Source organism: Mustela lutreola, chromosome 8 (genome assembly GCF_030435805.1).
Source record: "Mustela lutreola isolate mMusLut2 chromosome 8, mMusLut2.pri, whole genome shotgun sequence".
In the NCBI taxonomy this organism is placed as follows: domain Eukaryota; kingdom Metazoa; phylum Chordata; class Mammalia; order Carnivora; family Mustelidae; genus Mustela; species Mustela lutreola.
In genome coordinates this window covers 140,157,606-140,175,471 of record NC_081297.1, presented here as the reverse complement: position 1 = coordinate 140,175,471, position 17,866 = coordinate 140,157,606, and the positions used below count along the sequence as shown (strand labels likewise).

General features: G+C 57.3%; 1 protein-coding gene across 1 annotated transcript in view; it reads left to right on the top strand.

Annotated features, from left to right (window-relative positions):
• MYH9 (myosin heavy chain 9) overlaps positions 1-17,866 on the top strand; it is an 89,367-nt gene that overhangs the window by 38,661 nt on the left and 32,840 nt on the right. The window contains exons 4-10 of the mRNA XM_059186854.1: positions 9,117-9,144; positions 9,942-10,035; positions 14,042-14,134; positions 14,541-14,604; positions 15,133-15,231; positions 15,593-15,736; positions 16,723-16,818. Coding sequence (XP_059042837.1) covers positions 9,117-9,144; positions 9,942-10,035; positions 14,042-14,134; positions 14,541-14,604; positions 15,133-15,231; positions 15,593-15,736; positions 16,723-16,818 — 618 coding nt within the window. The remainder of the gene's footprint in view (positions 1-9,116; positions 9,145-9,941; positions 10,036-14,041; positions 14,135-14,540; positions 14,605-15,132; positions 15,232-15,592; positions 15,737-16,722; positions 16,819-17,866) is intronic.

Genomic DNA, 17,866 nt, shown 5'->3' with positions numbered 1-17,866 from the left:
CTGTTGTCCCGGCCATTAATGCGTCTTCCTGCCTCAGGGATTCAGTAAATGCATGTCAAGCTGGCCGCAGTGTGAAGAAGTGGGAACTGGCTGTTGCCCGCCAGGCAGAGGACAAGTGGGGCATGTCCCCGAGCAGGAGCCCCGCGTGGGCTATAGAAGGGGTGACCAGGTTGGGAATGGCATTCCTGGCTTCTTCTGGGGCCTGGCTTTCCGGGGTCTCCCTCTAGGGGTAAGGGTGTATGCGTGTTCTTAGAGGAGAACCAACCCATTAAAGGACCCGGCTTGAGCACAGTCCTCTCTCCAGCGAAAGCAGAAAACCTCCCCTCTGTTGATGAGGTAGAATGACAGGTTTGGGTCACTTGGGGTGACTTCATGGTATTTTAATGAGCTCCCAGGACTTCTGGGGGGAGTAGTGGCAGGGTCTGCCTTCCTTCCAGGCCTCTGCTAATCTGAGAACCATTTAACCCTTTGCTCTGTGCAGGCCCTGACTCTCAGGGGAGGCTGCACAGGCAGCGGCTGGTCACCAGGCAGTTGCTCGGGTCTGGTACGCCTCTGAGGTCTGTTGGTGATGGACTGACCATCGTGGGCGGACAAGGAGTAGAATTCTAATGCTGCCTTTGCATCTGAATGTGATCCTTCTTATTCATGGGCGGAGGGATAGGCCCAGAAATAAATGTCCCTGACTTGTCTAGTGACTGCAGAGTCGGACCCAGAAGCCAGGGTCTCCTGGTGGCCCTGCCAGTCCCCCAGGGGCACTGTTGCTCCTCGCTCTTGGGCTGCTATTTGGAGGATGGCTGGCTGGCAGCTCTCATTCCCTCTTCGCGTTCTCCCTGCCCCTTGCTCCTGTGGAGCTGCTTTCCAAGGCCTTTCTGAGTTAAAAAGCGCCGTATGGGTGAGGCCCCGGGGAAGGGCTTCGAGGGTGCAGTGAAGCATGACTGTGAACATACTCACAGGCCAGGCGGCCGAGGAAGCCGCAGACAGGGTAACTCCCCGGAGCAGGAACGCGTGGCCTGGAGGCTCAGGCTGCAGAGGCCCTACCGCTGGCAGGGAGGTCCTTAGCTGGGCCCCAAGGCCCACCCGGCAAGATCGTGCCCCCTGGAGAGCTCCTGAGGGGCAGGGAAGGGAGCTCAAGGGTTGGGGGGGAGAGCTGGGTTGGGGGCTGTGGGGTGAGCATGCAGGGCTTTGACTGGTGACACGGTGATGCGGCGCCTCCACGGTAGGTCACTGGCGCCAGTTCGCTGGGCCTCTGTGAGCCTTGGTCTTAGGAATGACTGGCCTTGTGAGCCAGAGCTGTGCGGAGAAGAGCGTGCTGGGTTCGCCCTGGATTTGGGTGGGTGCCTGGCTCTGTCGCGTCCCCCCTGACTGGGGCCACTGTCCCCAAGCCTTCCTTTCCTTGCTGGCCTCCTGGCATAGTGAATCCTACTCAGAGGGTCATTGCAGGGGTGGAGCGAGGCTCGTGCACGGTGCTGGCCTGTAGTGAATAAGGGCGGTCTGGAAGGTGCCCTAGAGTCTGGAAATGCAGCTTCCTGACCAAACCCTGCCCTGCCCTCCCAGGTCAGCCTTCTTCCCGGCGTGCTCCAGTCTGCTGGATGTAGGTGATAACCAGTGCTTCCTGCAGGCGGCTCCTTCCTCTCCTCCTGGAGTAGCCTGGGACACTTGGGGCTCCCGGTGGCAGCACGCACAGGAAATGGCTTGTCATCTGCCTCCCTGCAGCAGCCGCATAGCACTGGGGCGTGTGTGGGCAGATGCGGTCTCCAACTTGTCCCATCTCGTCCATGGCCCATGGGCCGCAGGAATCCAGGGGCTGACCTGGCTTTGGTGGGGCTTCAGGAAAACGTCGTGCCCTCGGGAGGTGGCCTTCTGGCGCCACTGAAGGGGTCCTCTGTCCATGTGGTCGGGACCTGGGATGGGGGTTGCACTATGACCCACAGCCCCGGGCCCAGTGGAGCCAATCCCGGGAAGCTGCTTGCTTGGGGGCCCCCCCAAGGAAAGCCCTGTCCTCAGAATGAGGCTGCTTAATTATAACGTATTCCCGTCTGTTGGTCTCATGTCGGTAAAATCTTTCTAGAAGAAGAATCAGTGGCTCGTGGATCCTTTTCAAGGATTCAGCTTTATTTAGGCTTACTTTTCTGTTCGGTGTTTAATTCAACCCAGTAGGCCTGCTGTGCTCTGCTCCGAGCCACCTAAAGTGGTGGACAAGAATAAAGTGCCCTCCTGGAGCCCTGAAATTTTGAGGGTGGTTGAAAACGTGGCTCTGTGTCTCTGTGCGCCTCCCCTCTGAGGCCCCCCCAACCCCAACCAACCAAAAGTCACCTGCAGAGTCTGTAACGGCAGCGACGAGCTGTGCGTGTACCCTCCCTGGGCATGTACCCTCCCTGGGCGTGTACCCTCCCTGGGCGTGTTCCCCGCTGCCTGTGGACGCCGCTCACCAGCCGTTTTTCCTGTTCTCTTGCATTCTGGCTCCGAGACTCCCAACAGAGCCTTGTGCCAGGAGGTCAGGACTGAACGTTGGTGTACTCAAGAGAAAAGGGTTGCTTTCCTTCTCCCGGCTGATTGCTGGAATTAAGCTGTCAGATGAGAACAAGACTGATGTTCTAAAACTAAAGAGAAGAGAGCTGAAGTCTGCAGGTGTGAAAGGCAGGATTCTCTAAGTGGCTTCTGTAAAATTCCTTCGGTCTTGACCAAGGCTTGTTGGCCCAGAGTCCACGTTTGCAGTAAACTCAGAGGATCCTTGGTGTTCTGTTGGCTGACAGCCCGTGCTGACCAGGGTCCAAGGTGTCTTTCCAGCCAGGCTTTGTGACTTGATGAAGATCTGTTCTCTGCCCTGAGCTGGTGGGCAAATACAGTAGGGCCAAGGTCTAAGCTGAAAGCCAAGGGCAGAGATCGTGTCCCAGGAGCAAAGCCTGGCCTAACAGTTACCAACACGCTTTTTGCTGTGTTGGGTGGCCCCTTCTCCAGGCGACTGGAGCCAGTGGCTTCTTGAGAAAGCATCTCCTGGTGCCATTGCTGTTCATCTCCTGGCAGGGATTTTCCTGCATTCCTGTTTAAGAGCAAGGCAGGCTGACCTCCCAGTGTCAGCACTCACTCGTGACTTTTGAATTTCCCTCCACCCTGACCAGCCTGTCAGAGCTGTCTGCAGCAGCCCCACACAGAACGTTCTCGCTGCCAGCCCCGCCCAAGGGCCAGCCCCGCCCAAGGGCCAGCCCCGCCCAAGGGCCAGCCCCGTCCAAGGACCAGCCCCGCCCAAGGACGAGGTGTCTGAGTAGCCCGCAGCGGTTTCTGGAGGGTCTGCCTGTGCCCTGGGAGCTCACCTGTGTGAGCGGCTGCGTGCATTTTGGCCTAGAGAGGGCCGGTTTGGGGCCTCGCCTGCCCTTTGCCATAATGAGAGTTAAGTGCCATCCCTGGGGCTTCTAATTATCGAGGGTGCCTGATGGGGGAGGCGCCCGTTCTCGGCCTCCTGCAGTGAGAGCAGTGGGCCTCCTCAGCGGGGTTCAGACACGGCCTCACCTGTGGGGGGGGGTTGTGGGAGGAGACACAGGGTCAAGGCTGGCTGCTTGCTGGCTGGGGAGGCTGCTGATCTGGCACCTCCCTGGTCTGGGGCTAGCTTTGTGCCACAGAAAGAACAGAGCCAGCAACCACACAGTGTGCTTGGGAGCCACTGGCGGGTTGGGTGGCTCGGCGGGCGGGCTGCCTGAGGCCCCGGGACACTGGGGGCCCTGAGCCTGTGCTGACACGGGGCTTCAGTCCACCTGCTTTCTCACCCCTCGACTTGCCTCCCAAGCACCTGTAACCCACGCTCGTGAAGGGGGCTGGCCTTGGGGAAAGCCCCGCATGAGTTTGCAGGGCCCCCAGAACACTTCCTGAGAGAGTGGCCGGCTCCTTCTCCACAGCACCAGAGCAGGCCTGCTGGTGGCCCGGGGCCTTCCCAGCTCCAGATTCTGAGCTTGAACTCACAGGTCTCTCCACATTTCAAACTTGGTGAAAGGCTTTTGCATTTTGGCCCACAAGACCCTGACACTTGTGGGGGTCTGAAGAGAACTAACCCCCGGAGTCTAGGAATGGGCCCTGGGCAGCCCGATGCTTCCTGTGCAAGGCGACGGGGAGCAGGGTTCACACAGTGAGTGACCCCAGGGTGGTGGAAGGTTGAGGCCTGTGTGTCATGGGTCACCCCACATGGGTGAGTCATCCAACCTGAACCTGCCATTGGCTTTGCTTTTTTCTTGGCCCATGTCCATTGCTCAAAAGGCATGGTTGACCTGAAGAGGGGTCCTGGGGGCAGGGTGCTATTCCAGGTGTGACCCCAAGAGCAGCCTCTCAGGAACCCCAGGAGGCCTTATCTCAGTGAGCATTTGATGAGTCAGTCCTAGCAGCGGCTGGTGGTGGACCAGGCCCAGTCTCTTCCTTCTGTACTTCCTGTCGGGGCTGATGTCACCACCCTGCAAGCCTTGTGGCCTTTTATGGACAAGAATTGGCAGCTCCTCTTGCTGAGGAAGTGAGCGATAAATAAAGCCCTTAGCGTAAGTCTCTACCTGGGGTGAGATACCTGGGGTCGGGTTTCCCCTCCTCATACCTGAGCTGGCCTTCCGGAGCTGGCTGGAGTCACGTGTCTGCATTGGATGTGTGTATCAGTTCTGAAAGTCTTGGGGCATTTGGGGTTTAAAATAAAATCAGAAGAGGGGATGGCCTCATCACTGAAGATGTAACTTAAAACCTTTTTGTTGTTCTGTGAAGGGTGCACAGTGGAGAACTCTGGAGGTGCAAAGGGCCTGGGGTTGTTAAGGACAGTGTTTTCAGGGGCCTGTGCTGTACCATGTGCTTCAGGCCCTGATGTCTTTCAGTCCTTGGAGCAGCTCTGCTGGTGAGGCCCTGGCCTCTGATTCTGAGAGGTCACGGGGCCAGTCATCTCCAAGGGGAGTACAGAGCGGAAATCGGAACCCTGGCCCCTCCCTTCTGTCACTGCTCCAAACCCCTGGACAGTGGTCATCTGAAGTGTGCTCTGACGAGCCCTGTCTCCACCACCCAGGCAGCTCTGGTATTTGTCTTCTGTTCTTCCCGTGGGGAATTCGAGAAGATTTTATCTGAGGGAAGGCTGCTGCTTCCAGTGAAAAACCATGATAAAGAGATTCATAGGCCTCTCTCTACCCAACTCCCACCAAGTTAGGGACGGGGAAGGCGGGGACTCAGGGACCGCAGTCAGGCTGATGCCTTCATCCCTGCAAGGAGCCTGTTTCCCAGAACTGGATTGTCTCTGCTGGGTGCACTCCCATGGTTCTGGACCATGGGGTTCCTGTTTAGCTGGCTCTCTCCTGGTGTGCTGGAAGGAAGGGGCTTTTCAAATAAGCTTTCAGTCCTTATAGGCCCAAATAAGGACTTCAGTCAGAACAGAGCGGGCTGAACTCTGGCGTGTCTGTGTGTGCAGCAAGGTGACTGTGTGGGGAAGGCTGAGGGAGGGTCCCTGCTGGAATGCAGTGGGGGTGTGGCAGAGTAAACTGAGTCAGGCAGAAACCTTACTGGTTGCTGAGAATTCTAACCATCCCAGTACCCAGAACAGATGCTTCTGAGCTCAGGGACAAATCCAGAAGTGCTGGGAGAAGACACACACGCAAACCAGGGACAGTGCCTGCCTTGTCTGCTGCCTTGGGTTACTGTGAGCCACAGGGTAACAGGCCCAGACCCACTATAAGAATTGGGAAGACCTTTCCAGACTTACGGGGTCACAGTGTTCTTCACTGCAGGCAGGTGGAATTGGGGTGCCAGGTGGTCAAGAGCTGAGGAAATGAGAGGGGCCTCCATCGGTTTTCCTCTGCAGAAATATTTGCCCAGAAGAGTATTCTGGTGTAAAATGCAAGTATGGGCGTGTTCCCTTGGAGTCTGTGCTGACCCTGGTGCTTCAGGGATTGGAGGTGAAAGGTCAGGAGAGGAAGGACTGGATGGAGCGGATGGAGGTTGCATAGAGTTTGGGGCTAGGATTGGAAATGGAAGTGTGTGCAGGCCTCTGTGTGTGTACTCACGCACACAGCTGTATGTGCGACTGTGTGCGTGCCCAGAGACGTGTGTCTGTGCATGCGTGTGCACGCTCACATCTGTGTACATGTACTTGTGTGCATCTGTGTCCATGCATGTACGTGTATCTCTGCATGCCCACGTGTGTCCCACGCAGCTTGTCCGTCTGTGTGCATGTGTCTGCACACGTGCGCCTGTGCACGCGTGCCCCCCCGTGTGTGTGTGTGTGTGTGTGTGTGTGTTTGTGGGCTCTGCTGCTTCCTGTTGTTCAGCAATCCAGCATCTGACTCCTCCTCACACAATTAGAGGAATTCCAGCCATCCCAGGGACGGGGCCTGGACAGCCCTGGGAAAACGGTTCCTTCTGGAAGGGATGGGAATGTTTCCTTTTATGGTAGCGTCGGCTGCTGCTGCCTTAGGCTTGCCAGCACGCGCAGGTACATTCTTGCCTGCTTGTGGAGCGGTGACTAAACGTGCCCGCAGCTGGGGCCGGCCCGGGAGGAGGGGCGGGGGGGGGCAGGGGCCGGGGATCACAGCCCTGCTCGCTTCAGACCTTGCTGGTCGCCACACTGACTGTGGGGGGCAAGCGATGGAAATGGCCCTGTCTTCCCCAGCCCTGTACCCCCAGCGCCTCCCGGTGCCATCTGTCTGAGGAGAGTCAGTGGGGGTTCCTTCCGCCCCCGCGCAGGGTCTTGAAGGACATTGCTTTGTGGGAAGGTTGAGAGGCCAGTGGGCAGCGGGGTTGCTGACCGGGGCCTGCTCTGAGCAGGTCCGCGGTGGTGCCCCGGGTGTGGGGTGTGTGCACGGAGGTGCCTGGCTGAGTTCCCTTGCACAGCTGCCCCCCCGCCCCCGGTTGAGTTCTTTGGGGGCTAGAGGGAGGGCTGCTGAGGAGGGCGGGGGCAGCTACGCTCGTGCGGAGTGTGAGGCTTGCTTTTGCCTCTTTTTGTCCGGATGTCCTCTTTCCCTCCAGACTGACCCGGAGTCAGGGGAAGAGCCCTGCGAGCTCGCAGAGAGGGGCACGTTGGAGGCCCTCCCGGTGAAGGGGCAGATGACCTAGATGAGGGGTGTCTGTCGGTGTTGAACAGTAAATCCTCTCTCGAGGCCCTGCGCACAGGAAGCCATGAGTCCCTCCCCGTTGCCCCATGCTGCGGGGCCCTGGCCGGCCGGCGGCAGCCAGTGAGCATGTCCTTCAGGTCACCAGCGTTCTGTGCGGTGCCGCCGCGGAAAACGGGCTGATCCTCCTCCGCTACTCCTCCGCTAGTACTCCTCTGTTACCGCTCGACTAGTAGGGCTCTGTTACTCCTCTTCTAGTACTCCTCTGTTACCGCTCGACTAGTAGGGCTCTGTTACTCCTCTTCTAGTAGTCCTCTGTTACTGCTTGACTAGTAGTCTTCTATTACTCCTCAGCTAGTACTCTTCTGTTACTCCTCAGCTAGTAGTCCTCTGTTACTCTCCCACTGGTAGTCCTCTACTCCTTGCCTAGTACTCCTCTATTACTGCTCGACTAGTACTCCTGTTACTGCTTGATTAGTAGTCTTTTATTATTCCTTGCTTAGTACTCCTCTGTTACTCCTCAGCTAGAACTCCATTAGCTAGTAGTCCTCTACTGCTGATTGACTAGTACTCTATTACTGCTCGACTAGTAGTTCTCTATTACTCTTTGCCTAGTGCTGCTCCATTATTGGTAGTCCCATATTAATGCTCGACTGGTAGTCCTCAGCTAGTACTCCTCTATTAGTCCTTGACTAGTATCCCACTGCCCTGGCAGTCCCACCACCACCCAGCATGGTGACTTTACAATAGACAACTAAATAGCAGCCATTTGTGGAATTCATTCTCTTGACTTGCCAGGCCCACTTCATCTGTTATTTCTGGTTTCTGAGCTAATCCTGCCAGGGAACCAGTAGCATATTTATTTTATGGATAAGGAAACCCAGAGTTGGGATTGAAATAACCTCACCATGGGACTCCTGGGTGGCTCGGTCAGGTGGGCGTCTGCCTTCGGCTCGGGTCCTGGGATCGAGTCCCGCATGCAGGTCCTTGCTCAGCGGGGAGCCTGCTTCTCCGTCTCGGCCTGCCGTTTACCGTGCTTGTGCTTGCTCGCGCGCTCTCTCTCTCTCTCTCTCTCTCTGACAAATAAAGTCTTTGGGGTGGCGGGGAGGAAGCGCCTCCCTGCAGCTCAGATGTTAGTAAGTAGCCTGGTCCTGGGTTTGGCTGGTTTGACCTCAGGGAGTTGTGGGTATTACACGGGGCAGGGTGAAGAGGGGGAAAGTGAGTTTGTCTTCGCAGTTACTGCTTGAAAGCGGGCCTCCCGCGTTCACCCAGGTCCGCTCACACATCCGCGGGCGTCTCTGTCAGCCTTAGCTTTCCGAAGCTTGGATGCTGCCATTCTTCCAGCGCGAGGGGACTGCGTTGTTTGTGTCGGTCCTTGCCGACAGGGTCACAGCTGGAGACTGTTGCCGAAGGTTCCTGACAGCCAGGCCTCAAGACCCAAGTTGTCACGGAGACTGGTCAGAGGCTGTGGCGCTGACAGGCTTCTGTTCCTCCCCAGACGGGCGGCATGGAGCACCCCCCACCTACCAGATGCCACACGGGGCCTCTCCCCGCCACAGGGGTCCTGGGGCTCCAGGAACCCGGGCCTACACACGTCGCAGTGGTGGCGGCGGCAGTGCGGGACCCCGGGGCTGTCCTGCGGCAAGGCCAGCCCTGTCTGCTCAGCCCTCACCAGCCACTGAGCCAGCGTCCCTTGTTTACACAGGGACGGACAGTGTTTCCCGCACCCGCACGGGCCTTCTCTCTGTCAGCCCGCACCCCGTGTTCCGAGCATCAGGGCAGGTTCCCCTCAGCCCCTGCAGACTCTTGGGGAGCTTTCCCCAAGGTGGTCTCCCAGGGGCGGGGCAGGCCACCAGGGTGGGCAGTCTGAGCTCCGGGCACCTGTGCCTGTCCCTTGTCCAGCGAGGCCCTGGGTCGGTGCGGGCGGCTGGTGTGTGCGGGGCCCCCGCGAGGGCAGCAGGCCGGGGTTTCTGCTCCTGTGAAACGGGCAGCTTTTCAGAAGCCCGATGGGGAGGCTTCTGCCTCGAGCAGAAGTTAACCTGGATGTTTCCTTTGTTTCAGACCGAGAGGACCAGTCCATTCTGTGCACGTAAGTGTTTCTGTCTGGGGAGTGGGGCTCGTGTCACCCCAGTGTCTTCTGGCTCGGAGGTCTCCTTCCGAAACCCGGGCTGGCAGAGAATATTCCTAGTCCAGCCCCACCCTTCCCCAAGGGATGGGCCCTAAGGGAGTAGGTTAGCTGCTGGCAGCCCCGTGGCCCGGGGAAGCTTTATTTTAGGCCAAAGACTGACTCGCCCTCTTCAGAGAAGCCTGTGTACAGTGTGGGGAGGTTCGTAATAGAGAGGGCCACGAGTCCTCAACAAAGCAGGGTTGGGAACAGATTGGCCCCTCCAGAGCACATTCCTTTTGGCTCAGAAGGGTGGCTTTCTCAACCTGCTCTGCTGTAGGCACCGGGGCTGCTCGCCTGGGTCCTCTGAACTTAACAAGGAGATAAATAAACCCCATTGCCTGCTGGGGGACTTGATGGTACAGAACATTCCTCCAAGTGGTTTTGAAGGGACATGCATAAGTGCCTTTGACCTCTGAGTCAACAGCTGCCTAAAACTGATGCTGGAGACTTTTGGACACAAAGGCTGCCAAGTGACCAGGGCAGGCAGTGTGTACGAATGTCCTGCTTGCTCTCCGGCCTCCAGAGAGCCATGGGAAGCAGCCAGAGTGAGGATTCTGGAGCTTAGCACTTACCTGCATCTTCCCGTTTTCTGCCACTAGGGTTGGGTCCCTCATTGACACCCAACTGAGTTGGGGGCGGTGGAGGGTGCGTTGGGAATGGGACGGACTTCAGGGATTTGGCCATTTCTCCCCTGAGAACTTTCTTGCTTCTCTTGGCAGGGGTGAGTCTGGAGCCGGCAAGACAGAGAACACCAAGAAGGTCATTCAGTATCTGGCTCACGTGGCCTCCTCACACAAGAGCAAGAAGGACCAGGTGAGTGCGGGCCGTCTCCTCCCACGGAAGCACCTGATCTTCCCAAGGAAGAGCCTTTAGTGATCCGTGGTTTGGAGCATTTCGGGGATCGGAGCAGAGGCCGGACCCACTCTCGTGGCGGCTGCAGCTTGGCCATCCCAGGAGTGGGCCCGGTGGTAGCCAGTCCGCTTCTCCCCCAGCCTCCTAACTTTCCAAGTTGCTGTGGAAACGGGAGACCACAGGGTTTTGCAAAGCCCATGCTCCTGGTGTCGGCAGCTAATGGCTGTTTGGCCTCCGCCCCTGAGGTCGGAAGAGAGATGCCAAAATTTGGTTCTCAAGTTGATGGAGACCTGCAGCCTCTCGGGCAGGCCTGCTTTTGAGTCCCCGCCGCTTTTCCCCGCTGTTGAGATGCCTCTGGGTGGACAGTCCCCCAGGGAAGAGAGGAAGGGCAACCGGCAAGTCATCTCACTTCCCTTTTTTTCCCCCTTCCTCTTGATGGATTTTGGTCGAACTCAGCAGTGTCCTCGCTAGGTGAGCCTTGCACGTTTACTGCACGTTCTGCACCGGGAATGCGTGTTCTGCCCATCGTGTGCCCTTGGATTATGTATTTTTTTTTTTCTGAGCAGCTTTTCACTCCACACCATTGTCACTTTCTGCAGCTAGACCTGTTCTCTTAGGCTCGGCTCACTGACTGTCTCGGGAGAAGGGGCGGGGTGTGACACACGGTGACCTCTTGTGCACTCTCAAATGTCTGCTCCTGCAGAGCGGGGGTACGGAGCTGCGTCTCCGAAGTTCTTCTCACAAACGGTGGCTGGGCCCCGAGCTCTCCCGTGAGCACGGCAGCCGTGAGGCTCCGTGCCGAGCCCTGACTGAGGCGCAGTGGAATGGGCATCCGCTCCCCAGAGCCCCGCGCCTTTGGCATCCGGACCAGATGGGGATGGCTGGCCCCCCACTGCCGCCCCTGTGCCGGTCAGGAGCCACGCCTGGAAGGCCCCCCACATTGGAGCTTCCCCGGGTTGGGGGTGATCCCGTCTTCAGCATGCCCGTGTGGTGCTCTCTCTCTCTCTCTCTCAAGCACACACTCTTAAGCTTCCTTGTGCAATCTAAGTGCCCAAGGTGTCCCCTCAAGCCATCGGGGGGACCTGCGCCGTGTCCGTGGCTCCCCATTACTGGGGAGTTGTGTGCAGCGTGTGTCAGTAAGTAGCGGTGTGTGTCCCTTTGCATGCAGACCTGGGGTGTGTCCTGCAGAAATGTCCTAATGAGTACAGTCTTCTGGAATCGCACCAAAAGTAACTTTTCATGTGCCAGACTTCTCAAGACATTCTGAATCTTTTTCCGTGGGGCCTCAGGAGTTATATTTAGAAACTAATAAAGTTTTTCTCACTCCTTCTCTCCAACCCCCCATTTTCCATTCTTAAACACAGAACTGTGAGGTTGGGAGTCCTCTAGCTGTGGTTTCCCGTCTCTGAATTTACAGTAAAATCCAGCTTCCAGCTATTTGTTGAATGCGTAGTATGAGCCTGGGTCTCTGGAGGGTGACCTTGGAGTCCCTACCCTGGAGGATGGGAGACAGAGCAAGAACAGAGACCCATGTGCCTAAGCTGCAGGGCCGGGGCACTCTGCTCAGAGAAGACGCGTGCTGGGGGTGGGGTGATAAGTGATAGCTTGTCACATCCTATGTCTCAGGTCGTAGTGCGTGACGGGCACTCTGTCCCTGGCTGGAGAGACTGAATGGGTTGCCTCTGGCTTCCGATTACTGCTCAGGCCCTCCGTTGTAAAAGCCACAGACAGTTGGGTTGATTGCCTTGCTCAAAGCCGTACAGTGATTTTCCATACGCAGCTGGGGCATGAGATGCTTGAACTTGGCTTATGGCTCTTGTGTTCTGGAGCCTGTCACAGCATACAGTGGGCCAGAGCTGTCCCTTGCAGTGACTCGGTCACTTGTCCCAGGACTGCCCCCTGGAATGTCCCAGACTTCACCCAGGCTGGTAAGGTGCAGCTTGGGGAAGGGACTTTCCAGTTAGACCTCCATAGCCTGAGCAGTGACCTTTGGCCCCTCCTCCTCCTTCTCCCTCTGTTTTTTATACACTAGTTGGAAGCCCTGGCAGAAACACCACCCAGTGAAGCCCTTCAGAATCCATATGGGTGATTCCAAATCTTAGAGCAGTATAGACTACCAGCAGGACCTCCTCCTGTCATTGTATGCAAATACTGCTGAAAAATAGAGGTCTTTTCTGTGCCCAGGTGTGGGTCAGTAAAGAAGAGCCCAGACGTTAGCCCTCCCCGTTGTGTGCATGGAGCCTGGCTCTGGCCTCCAGAGCGGCTGTTCCCTACTTGGCCCGGCGGCCCATGTTCCACAGCAACAGCGTGCGGTCCCAAAACAGAGACCTCAGCTTTGCTTCCAAGTCGGGGCTGGCGGCGGCGAGCTCTGGTGCGGACCACGCTCCCATCCGTCCACGGAAACAGGAATGGGAGTGGCTCAGCCAGCTTGGCAGCCTAGCCTGTGCTTTGAGAGGAACGTTCTAGTGGGTGGGGGAGCAGTGCTCATCCAAACCTGGCTTCGCAGGCCCCTCCCAGCCCATTTGGGGCGTTGGGGTTGGGGGCACGTCCTGGGACTGCTGGTGCCAAGCACACACGAATGGTGTGTCCAGTGGCTTCGACCCCTGCCCCTCTATGTGGCTCTGCTGACCTTCCTTTACTCATCTCTGTGGCGTGAAAACAGAAGGCTCCCGAGCCCTTGGGGGGAGCCCCAGCCAAGGATGGCTGTTGGAGGAAGAGGGCCTCCTCGGGCCCCTTCCCGCCTCTGGTGGGCTTCCAGCGCTGGCTCGGGGTTCTGCAGACGCGCCTTCTCTGCAGCAGGTGTGCCCGAACCTCACGACTCTCCTGGGAGCTCCTGCTACTACCAGTTTTCCCTTTCATCACTCACAGGCAGCCGTTCCCGGAAAATCCTGGCTTGAGTCCAGCCTCGCTAATAGATACAAAAGCCGGCCTGGCCCCGTGTGATGTTCTTTCCCCCTAGAGAGAGCCCAGGTATTAAGGTGAATGAGAGCCGAATTCTTCTCGGCCAGTGTCAGTTATTACCTGGTCTGCTCAGAAGGTGATGGCCGCTTCCAGAATTGATGGAACCCAACAGGGTTCCATGCAGGGCTGCGGCGGGGCGGGAGATGTGGCGGTGACGGATAGGTGCGAGTCAGTACCTGCTTTGCGGATTGAGTGCTGGGTGACCTCGGGTAAATCATGTCTGCTCCCTTGACCTGCGTTTTCTCTTTTGTGAAATGGGGCCACCCGGTTTTGCCTAACCTGAGACTCAGGAGGACCCAAGGTTAAGAAGGCCTAAGGGGGTGTTTTGTCATCCACTGCGTCCCATGAGACCACAAGTAGAGTTCATCAGTGTTCTTGATAAGCAGTTTGGGACCCACAGTGGGCCTTGTTGACCCCCCAACTCAGACACCTGACATGCTGGCTGCTGGCTTGGGGGTTGGCGGGACAGGGTCCAGCGAGGAAAATGCAGTGTTTGTTAGGACACAGATGAAATGAGTTCGTATCTCCTTGTCCTGTGAAAAGGAAAAAAAATGTTGTTGGGTCTCAGGTGGGGCTTAGAGACACGGAGGGCAGAGAGAAGCCCTTGTACCTAGAGGGTGGGGACTCTGTCCCTGAGAAATGGTGCCTCTCCTTGGTTCTCAGTGCTGCTTCCCAAGGTGTCCCCCACAGTTGGTCTGGGCTGTTGTCCCAGGCTCTTGACAGCGGGGAGAGCCACCCACCTTCCCTTTCTAGGGACATAGGTTGGGCGGTCCTGGGAAGTAAGTCCGAACCATTGAAGGTTTCCAAAGGCCTGGTGGGAAGGTTGCTCCCGAGTGACACGGGCCAGGCCAAGGCTGGCGTGGCCAGAGCCCGTCTGGAAGCTTCCGTTCCTGGCACCATGGGCGTGTCGACATGGCTCTGCCGCCGTCCTCCGCTGCCTGGCGGAGCAGGTTTGGCAGCCCAAGCTGCTGCGCGACCTTCACTGCCCCTCCGGGTTCCCTTCTAGGGCGAGTTGGAGCGGCAGCTGCTGCAAGCCAACCCCATCCTGGAGGCCTTCGGGAATGCCAAGACGGTGAAGAATGACAACTCCTCACGATTTGTGAGTAGTGGTGTCCAGCTTGCGGGGCCCGGGCTCCCATCCAGAGCTCGGTGCATGTCACCTTGTGGCCTGTTGCCCTCCAGTTGGTGTAGCTCTGCATACGTGGCTTCTTCAGCCCGGTGGCAGAAGGCCAGTGGGGGAGAGTAGGGGATTACCTGCTGGTCCCACCAATTGTCCCTGTAGCCCACAGCCCGTTAGAAGCTGGGGCCGGCTCAAGGAGTGGGGGACACTCGTCTGCCTCAGTGAAGGGGCGTGGGCGCCTCTCGACGGAGTCCTGGCCCTCTGAATCCGGAGTACTCAGGCAGTGTGGGCACAGGGCCCCTGGCCTCCCAAGTGGGCAGTCTCTTGCTTTTGTCCCTTAGGCTGTAGGTGGGGGGCCTCTGATCACTTCCTCTGCCTTCCTTAGGGCAAATTCATTCGCATCAACTTTGATGTCAATGGCTATATCGTTGGAGCCAACATTGAGACTTGTATCCTTGGTTAATTGCAGCCAGGGTCCGGGCGGGAGGAGACGAGTCGCTGGTGGACAGCAGCTGCTTCGGCAGCTCCCCCTTATTATGGGCCTTTTGGGGCGCCTCACCTATAGTGTTGGGAGGAGTGCTGTGAGCAGCTCATTGAATCCCGGACCCTGAACTTGGGTGGTTCTTTAGTAGCCAGACAAAGTTGAGCCTTGAAAAGAATGGGATGACAAAGACCGTCCAGTGTGGTTCCCGGAGGGGTGGAGTCTGAGCAGGTGGTACTCGATTTCTACCTGGCATGGGCATTCCAGCCTTGCTGGCGACAGTGTCCTGTTCTCCATCCCTGTGTGAGAGGGGGCTCCTCAAAGACAGGGCTGTGAGTGTGAGATCTGCTGCTCAACAGGCCGTACCCCTCAAAGGAGAGAGCCAGGTAGTTGGTTTTATTTTGCCATTTGCCACCTGCTCAGGTTCAGTTGCTTTTGGCCAGGATAGGGAAAGTGCCTTCTCTGCTGCATGCACAGTTCCTTAATGTTTGCAAAGATCTCTTGGAGAAGTCGCGTGCCATCCGCCAAGCCAAGGAGGAGCGGACCTTCCACATCTTCTACTACCTCCTGTCCGGGGCTGGAGAGCATCTCAAGAGTGAGTAGTGGGCCCAGCGGCCTGGCCTGTGGGCTGCCGGCCCCTGTCAGGCTGCACCTTCCAGGTGGGGAATGGAAACATCACCTCGCAAGGCCTTGGCCTTCTGTTCTGACCATGCCAGAGAAACACCAGGGCAGTGGAGTCTGGCTCTGTGAGTCACCGGGCCCCGGCGCTCTCCGAGGCTCTGTGGAGGGCAGTCTCACATGCTAAGGGGAGAACATTCCTGGCTACTCTGCAGTTCTGGGCCGTCTCAGGCCTTGAGGGCTGCTTCCCATTGTCCCACACTTTGGCGGTCACAGTGCAGCCTAGAGCACTGGATACGGCACCTCCCCGACCTGCATTTGCCCTCCATCCCTCTCAGCCGACCTCCTGTTGGAGCCGTACAACAAATACCGCTTCCTGTCCAATGGGCACGTCACCATCCCTGGGCAGCAGGACAAGGACATGTTCCAGGAGACCATGGAGGCCATGAGGATTATGGGCATCCCCGAAGAGGAACAAATGGGTACAGAACTGGGCCTCCTGTGGCTGAAGGAGGGGAGGCGGGGGGCTGCTCATCACACACCCTTGGAGGCGTTGGGAGGCCTGGGGAGAGCTTCCCATTGGCTCGGTTCTGAGGAAGTCCTGTAGAGGCCGGGAGGAAGGTCTTGAGATTGTGGGAAAATGGTACCTCAGGCTTGAGTATTAGGGTTGTTTGCTCCCCGCAGCCCCACAGGCATTTGTGCCCAGGGGAATAGGGCCAGGCGCTCAGCTGCTCAGGGCTGGGGTTGTCTCCATTCTTGCTTTGTGTTGTGGGGTATGGGAAGGGGCCAGGGCTGGGATCTTTGCATTGGCGAGGGGTGGGACATGCTTGTACCTTCCTGTTTCCTCAGAAGGAGGATAAAGAGGCCTGTGGCTTTATTTTCGAAAGATTGGGGGAGAGGGAGAGTACACCCTGTTCTCTGGCATGAGGGTTGGAGCCACCTTGGCTCAGCCACAGACAGTATGTAAATGGTGGGCATGGTCTTGTCTGATAGAACTTCATTTATAAAACTAGGCAGTGGGCCCTGAGGCCAGAGGCATGTTCTTGGTCCAGATTTAGAAGTTTGGGGAGGTTTGGTTTGGTTTTGTTTTTAAGAGTTTTTGTTTATTTGACACAGAGAGAGCACAAGTAGGGAGACCAGCAGGCGGAGGGAGAGGGAGAAGCAGGCTCCCCGCTGAGCAGGGAGCCCAATGTGGGGCTCGACTCTAGGACCCTGGGATCATGACCTGAGCTGAAGGCAGCCACCTAACCAACTGAGCCACCCAGGCACCCCAGTTTTGGGAATTTTAACAGAGCTTGGGTCTAAGCATTAGGGCTGCCAAAGCCAAGGTCTGTCTCTCCAGTGTGGTGGGGCCCACCTCATGGCTTGTCCTCTTCAGGGGCTCCTAGGGGAGGGACTGGCCCCACCCAGGGGCTTATTCTAGCCACTCCGTTCCCGGTTCTGAGCTGCCTTTGATTGTCCCCTAAAGGCTTGCTGCGAGTCATCTCGGGCGTCCTTCAGCTCGGCAACATCGTCTTCAAGAAGGAGCGCAACACGGACCAGGCGTCCATGCCCGACAACACAGGTAATGCCCATGGTTCCGACACCTGGAACACAGGGCCCATGATCTGGGTTTGGATTTGCTTGAAAGAAGCCTTAGGAATTCCAGCCAAACTAAATACACATTACATGTATATTTATGGCTGGCTGTCGCTTTTTTTTTGTTTTTTTTTTTTTAAGATTTTAACTCTTTATTTGACAGAGCATGAAGTAGGGGGAGGGCTGAGGCAGAGGGAGAGGCAGAGTCCTCCCTCCTGAGCAGGGAGCCCTCCATCCCCGGGCCCCGGGATCATGACCTGAGCCAAAGGCAGGCGCTTAACTGACTGAGCCACCCAGGCGCCCCATGCTCTGTATCTATCTATCTATCTATCTATCTATCTGTCTTTCTTTCTTTTAAGAAAATACAAATGTCACCCTGGCATATCCTCAGGGAGTAAGCCTCAGAAGGAGCTGGAAAAGCCCTTGGTCATGTGGACCAGGGTTTCCCTCCGTCGTTCTGGAGGCCAAACCAGTTGTCCCAGTCAGTAAAACCGTGATTTCTGCTCTCGCTCCGTCTCCTGCTGCCTTTCCCCTGAACACGTCAGGACAACCGACCGCTGCCATCCTCACATCTGTTCCTCCGCCACTGCCATCCCCTGAGTCACTGCAAATGACCCCATTTAAGCTGTCAGCCCTCAGGTGCCCTTCTTGGGGCTTCTGAGAAAACGTAACACATGTGTGTTTGGATTGTAAGAGATGTTCCCAGGGAATGTATGCTGTTGCGCCCCCTAGCACCGGGGCTGGGGTGGGGGGCTGCTCCTCCAAGTCCTATTTGCAGGTAGGACCCACTTCCACACTCATTGTGTGGCCAGGATTGTGCAGAGGAACCGGCCCCAGGCCCCCTGTGAGGAGGGGCCGTGACCACGGGGTCTGAGGGGAGACCTGGGCGTCATGCGCGGGGCTAAAGAAGGGCCCAGAGCCAGTTGTCCTGGTAATGATCGCTCAGTTACCGCCTCTCGGTTGAGCACAGGGACTCATTCTCTTGGGTTTAATTAAAACTTCTCACCCCTCCCTTCCTTACTCTTTGAAAAATC